At 42.4% G+C, this 7,232-nt stretch overlaps 1 protein-coding gene across 1 annotated transcript; it reads right to left on the bottom strand.

The window, feature by feature from the left end:
* Window positions 1-433: 433 nt before the first annotated feature.
* Window positions 434-2,908, bottom strand: T265_01418 (hypothetical protein; the record flags this gene model as incomplete). Its single annotated transcript, XM_009165444.1, has 1 exon — window positions 434-2,908. The coding sequence occupies one exon, from the start codon at window positions 2,906-2,908 to the stop codon at window positions 434-436; it is 2,475 nt and encodes an 824-aa protein (XP_009163708.1).
* Window positions 2,909-7,232: the final 4,324 nt, after the last annotated feature.

Raw genomic sequence — 7,232 nt, 5'->3', positions numbered from 1 at the left:
CAACTGTTCGCGGACTAATGGTCAATGCACAGAACTAAGACTGATCTGCATCAAAACCCAGATTCTCATTTCGTTGTCAGCTTGAAGCAAAAAATTCCTAAATAATTTCGTGACCGAGATATCGCCGGCAAAAGAAAAACGGTGTCTGGAAAAATGGTAGTTTCATATGAATATAAAGAGCATAGAATATGGTCTGTGTAGTTCTTCGTTCCAGTTCAGTTGTGTAATGGAGCTTCTCCACGCGAATTTCAAAACCTTCACTGTGTTGATGGAAAGCGGTAGACAAGCTCTCATTCATGCACGTGAATTTTGCCTTTCTAGTTGCGCGTACTGATTATCAGCCCATCTTCCTCTGTGCATTTGAACCAAGTGTGTCATTTACTACATTCCGGTCAGGGAAGTCCATGGAGTTTGTCCCTGAACCTGAGCAGATTCACACCAGATACGTGTTCGATTGCAAGATTGGAGTTAAGGTTTCTACCACTGGGAAAGGTGTCGTTTTCGCATGGTGTAAATTTTTCTGTTGTCGTCTACTTGTGGTTTTCTTGGCGTTTTTTAATGAACGGGCTGATCCGAGATCTCGGGTTAACAGGAAAGTAATGTTTTCACACATATTTGCCATATAATTTCTATCCAGTAGCAATTCGACCTGTGGCATTAGGTAGACATCTGTTGAGCCCCTTTGCAAATGTGCTCCTTTGCACCACTGATAAAGGTTCCGATTGCTTTGCAGACGAAAGAATTGTTCACTTTGCTCTATCGTTTTGTTTTCTCCCATGAATAATCGCAAGCTTTCTAGGGCTTCTATAAATCCTGGCAAAAATACCTTATAAATTGGAGAGAAGAAGGCCTGTCTAGGGTCACTTGGACGACTGGAGAAGTTACAAAACGCATCCCCAGTTTCCATTTCACGATGTTTTCCGGTGGACGAACTGGCAACAAGAGCGCATGAATCCTCGTTTCCCAACATTCCATTTCCCAATGAAATTTGTGCTACGTTGTTCAAAAAGCTCAGGAAAATTGTTTTCCGTTTCAATGCAACTGATGAATGGTTGAGCAGTTGCAATTTATCGGTCCGAAATGCACTTTCATTCAGAGTATACTTTGCTCTTTTTTGACGCGTTTTGTGGCCTTGTCTTTGCAACTTACATCCAGTAACCCACCAATCCAACAGCTCCGCAGCAGAGTTCCACTTTTGTCCCCGGCATACCAGTATCACTTCGTGTACGATCGATTCTATCGAAATTGGAATTTCTACACAATCCAGTTGACTCAGATAGGTGTCCAACGAAAAGTCCGACTTTCCTTCTCTTAGTTGTGTGTGAATGCAGGAAAGTTGGAATTCTTCTTCGGCCATCAGCGCCACTTTTAAAAGTTGACTGAGAGCTCGACCACCTGGTCCCCTGATGTGTCCATAAACGGACAAGGAAATCTGAGCTAGGAGTAGCACATCATGCGAGCTTCCTAAGTTTGAGCAAAATCTACAGGTATTCTCTATTGTGAGCAACCATAAATAAAGGGCGGCTCCAAGTTCATCTTCATTTTGAAAAGGTCGCAATTTCCATTCCTTTGGCTTGATATCCATTGCTGCAGTTCCAATGGCTCCTTCGGAATAAAGAAGGGCTAATTCCAAAAGCTGTAGACTAACATGATTTTCTTGTCTGTTCATGTGAGAGAAGAGGGAACTGACATGACTTACATATAAACAAAGACCACTTGTTAACAGACAACCAAGTCTGGTTTGGCCCACTTGTGATTCGCCTTCCTCGATTCGACTATTTGAAACTCGAGCACTGAACAAAGCTTCTACCAATTCATTGGCGTCTGTGTGTCGTCCCGCAAGCCAGAATATTCCTATTACCTTTCGACACGCTTCCAGTATGCCAGCCCAGTCAGTCTCATGAACACGTAAACTCCCAAGACGTTCGCGAAGTTTGACGAACCTTTCAGGCATCAGAATTTTTCTTCTTGAAGCAGAGGACTTGGGTGGATTGAGATGTATCAAAAGTCGAATGACATAGTTGGCACAAAATAAGCCCAACCCCCTGACTCTGTCTCGAAAGCATCTCACCGAAAGGTCAGCGAAATAACTGACCACTTTTAGCAATTCAGCTATGGACGTCTTTGGATACCGATGCTGTTGTGTCACAGGGAGAATTTTATTGGTGTTTAGGGTTTTTACGGCCACGTGTATGGCGTTCTGGTATTCACCCAGCTTCCAGAATTCCTCAACTTCTGTTTGGAAATTCAGTTTGTTTTCCGGTATCAAAATCCATGGCAGGGCACTCAACTTGTTAGGATTGTCTGGGTCAAGTCTTCTAGGCTGCCATCTGTCCAAACTTTTTGAACTGACATCAAGCTGGTTCAGCACGGAATAACTAGAATCCTCTAGTGTGACAGCAAATTGCCAGGCCCTGTATTGGTTGTATAGATGCTGACACTCACCGATCACATTTAGCCACTGCTGATGTTTTGCCAATACAGATTTTTGCAAACTGTGGTTGTCATGTACCAGCTTTCGAACTGACTTCCGCTTGTTCTGCAGGTCTGATTCCAGTGTTTTCAAGTAATCTATAGCAATGAACAACCATTCCACACTTAGAATACCGTGGTTAAGCATCCGGTCAATTTTAGAAGTACAGTTTCTTATGTACCAACTTTCACTGTCATGCCGTCCCAAGTGGTACTGTTTGAACTCCTTATTGCGCCAATGGACTTTGCACAAAGTTTTCTTGACCTTCAATACCTTTGCTAACCAGTATCGATAAGACCTGCATACCTGTAAAGTGTTCTCACTTGGAGTTTCGGAGGTCTGTACAGAGTTGACCTTTCCCAAGCGATGGTCACCACCCGCATCTAACTTATTGCGGGCAAACGAAAATCTTTGCCGAAGTTTCATAAATAGCATACTGGATCGAACCGCCCCGCGTTAACCTAGTTGGTGAACAATTGCGCGAATGGCTTTTAAATCGATCAATGGACGTATCATGTGACGGTCGATGTTGATTATCTCGTTACGCTAGACCACCTCTGATAAACTTGTTGGGGAATGGAACTGATTTACTAAAGAGTTAGTTGGGGCTTCATAACATGTACGCTTGAGATCAACGCTCAGAGACAAGTTATTGAATTGCGATCATTCGATGAACAAACACAATAATTAATTGTCAATAAGGTGAATGGGCCATCACCTGTAATTCAAGGCTATTTCTTCTTCAGTGTACAAAAAAGTAACCACTGAAATTACTGTGCCTTAGTGCATAGTTTTTTGGATGGGAAACTCAAATCCACTGACTCATTGGGTGGTAAAAAATAGGGTGTTGGTTCAATAACACCCCGTTTAGTGACAAATACTTTAAGGAAAAATAAAAGTTTTGGTTTTCGTTCGACGCACACATCTAAGGTAGTTATAAATTCTTCCACATACTCGGTAAATGAACGTCCAAACTAATTCCTGAATCTGTTTGGCGAAGCCAAACCTTTCTTCGATAACTGATACCGAGTTTTCCGTTACAGTTCTCTCATAATTGGATTAATGGATGCATTCATCTACAGCGAACCGCACAACAGAAGAATACTGAAGGGCGGACTAATTCCGAATGGAAACCCTGTTTTGCAAGTCACAGTATTATACAGTGCTAATCGCACAGACGAGCCCAAAAAGTGCGGACAAGATCGATAAATGAACGTGTTCAACCGGCTAAAACTAACATATTTGAGTGCATTATAACAGGGCCAAATTAATTGGACGAATTTCGATACCATTAACTACATTCATCTGACAGAAGGAGCGGTGTTCATTCGTACCAGAGGACAATATTACTAATTTTTCAAAATTTCCCCAGTTGAATGGCTCCATTCTGGATATATTTACTGTTCTTCCTTAGTATATCTCGACCTGGGTGGACAGCTTCAAAAGCAGAGCACACTCACTACGCTCGATAAATGACACTTTAAACACAAGCTACCGTAAGTGTCTGTTTCATGCGAATTCCCCACCGGAAGATTTTCAGGGGTTGGTCCTTCTAGTTTCCAGCACCATGTGTAGTTTTGCCCATCTCATGTTTTCGGAATTATCGCTGGGTTCACAGCTCACGACATCCGTCTAATTTTCATCATAAGTGCACTGCAGTGGAAGTGGAAATCATTGACAAATCACTTTAGTTCATATTTTCAGATCATGAACTGAAGTAGTTCCAGCTGCTACAGTTTAGTTCACCAAGGATAAGAATAGGGGAATGAGAGTCATGGTTTGGAGGCGACGGCTCGGCCAGTCCGTTGACGTCAAGTGTTTCTCTTTGTCCGTTATTGCGGGGATTGAGACCGCCCCTGCGTCGCCTTCATCCGATGCAAGGTTGGACGAGTAGTGCATGCTGTATGCTGTATACAGTCCACTGGTACAAGAAATACATGGACAAACCCGTAACCTATGGAGAGGTCTATCAAGTTGGTCTATTGAGGGAGGACGCTATTTCCTGAAACCATCTGGTGTATTTCACTTTGATCTCCTGTCCCCATAAAACCAGAGCAACCTCCCGGGGGCCCCGATCATCAGACACGGATAGTCTTCGAAGATCGTCCTCACATAGGTTTCTGATCCGCAAAGTATGATAGACCAGACCAAAGCATTGTACACCACCCTTGACAGTCAAGCTGATCTCACGTCAACCCAACGAATGTGGAAGTTTGGTAAATGCTTCCCTAGCCTTCTATATTCGGAAAGTGACATTATTTTCCACCAGTCCACCGGCAATTATGCGGCTGCTGAACTAAGTGAATTTATCTACCACATCGGTCTGTGCACTCGCACGCACGAGGTTTGATCTCATCCTATCTTACAGTGATCAACTTTCACATGCGAAGCACAAACCAAACTTTGCAGTTCGGTCTGTTAGGCCATTTAAAATAGTTTGCGTTTCTAGAGGGTTTGATCCAAGAATAACACTACAGTTGGCGTCCTCATTTTCTACAAATAAACGCCCTTGTAGTATTCCGATCCCTGTGGTTTTAGAAGCAGGTAAAAAAACTCAATCAGCATATCGATTATGAAGTTGAAGATGAAAAAATAAGAGAACGGCAGAGGACTATCTTGCCTGGCACCACAGAGTGTGGTGAACTCAGGATAGAATTAACCGCGAAAACATGCAATAAGCCTGGAAATGATAACATTTACCAATGTCATTGGGAAGCTGCATACCTCACCATTTCGTACACTCTCCCTGAAGATGTTACTCTAAGGAATTCCGATAAAATGCTCAAGGTAGGGTTCCTGGATCTTCTAAGTGAAAAAAACCGGAAAGGCAAAAGAACCGTGAAACTCACCTAAGAGCTTCCCTGAGGATGCATAATCAGTTTTGGCTTGTATCGGAAAGAATTTTAGTTACGTCAAAGTTTTAGCGAAACACACTCATTTGCATACCAATTTGGTTTCGGCGGGAGACTCGCCTGGAATCCAGCTGAATCTCTCATTTACGACGTTGACAGAAACTTTGGGACTACGCATACCTGGTGAGCTCCAGAACTGGCGAAACCGGTTGTGGACTGTCGAAGCGTACTCAACAACCGTATAAGTAGTGTAGTACGTCTAGGTCAAAGTTTTGTTATTACATGAGTTGACATAATAAGATACCTAATAACTGTATGAATAATTTGACAGTTCATAAACCGGTTTGCTCTAAGGCTTACAAATCAGGCGACGTCTCTTATATGAACAGACATGGACTGTATTCGTCAGTACTATTTGACACAAAGGGCGAATGACACTCGGGAAATATTTTTTCCTTTGAAAGGTATGCCATATGAAAGATCTATTGTAGCTGGAGATCCGCCCGTCTCGTTCTATGAATGTGTGAATAGAACTGCTCAGATGGGCGCGCGACCTATGATAGCATAGGTCCAAAAGACTGGCTTCAGCCTACAATAGATTTGACTGCTTGTATTTCAAAGCCTTTAATAAAAATAAATGCAGTGCCTGGTGTGGGAAGTTTGCAAAATGCTCTCCTTAAAAAGCATAGTAAATTAACTAAGCTTATGATGAAATCTCCTCGAAACATTCAAATGAATTGATGTGCACAGTACCAGTGATAATCAGATACTTTCTAGGCATATGAATCAAACTAACACAGAATGCGAATAAATCGCCACTGGCAGTGATAAATCATATTCAGACAATATAGTGGGGGAGGGATAACGACATGGGCATCAGTCTGTTTTGTTGTGAGCGTTTGCTTCTGGTCATGGGATGATAATTTTATTTCATCCAGTTCCGTTTACAGTATTTTCTCCTTAAATCCTTTTATCTCAATAATCAATAAATGATGCTTCACTATCCATATGCGAACGGAAAACATTCAAAATAAGCTTACGCGACTCACGAATATACGGTCAAATAGTTTTATGTTGGAAGTAGCATTATCTGTGGGCAGGAGTGATCGTCTTTACCCCTATTATACTCATAAAATCATGGGATGAAAACTTCGACTTAGTCTACCGGCCCTACTTGATAAGCTGGCTCAGCTGAATGATTTGTGTCAGACATCCACATTCATAGCCCCTCAGATAAGTTCTCATATTTTTTTCCATCCATGCACACAGACATGGGGCTTTTGGCTACAGGTTTGAGGAAAATAGGAATTTCCGGGCCAAACTCGGCTTCGATCCAATCAGAGAAACTGAGCATTAGTTGGTTCATAATATATAAAGTTTAAAGTTGGAGCATACGCGGTGGAATTAGATGTTACTATCCAAAGCTTCTATGTGTATGTGTTATCTTTTTCAACAATTTTTACAATCAATTGGATGCGGGCCAAGCACAGCGTTATTGGGGTCCGCTAAGTAGTACGCACGCTTTTGCAGTACCAAGCGACAGTAATTCTCCGAAGGTAGAGGTTCATGGGAAGATCTATTGTTAGAAAACAGAACGAAAGATCATTAGCCTAAGCCAAGTAAGCAAGGCTGAAGACCACCGATACTTAAATATAAACCAATCAAAGTGGCGAGCTGCAGCTATCCGGTCCTTTTATTGGCGCCTTATTGAGATCGGTTGGCAGCTGATTGCGATCAGCGTGTGTGGATGTGTCACGGCACCCCGTAATAGACACAGTGGCCAGAGATCAACCAGAAATCTTAAAAATGACGCATCACAGCCAGTATAACAACAAACGGAATCACTTGTCAACCCAAGCACACAACCACGTGCACACTCACACAGAGCTAACACACAACACACACGA

This window comes from Opisthorchis viverrini, assembly GCF_000715545.1.
Source record: "Opisthorchis viverrini unplaced genomic scaffold opera_v5_15, whole genome shotgun sequence".
In the NCBI taxonomy this organism is placed as follows: domain Eukaryota; kingdom Metazoa; phylum Platyhelminthes; class Trematoda; order Opisthorchiida; family Opisthorchiidae; genus Opisthorchis; species Opisthorchis viverrini.
This window is presented reverse-complemented; position numbering and strand designations above follow the sequence as displayed.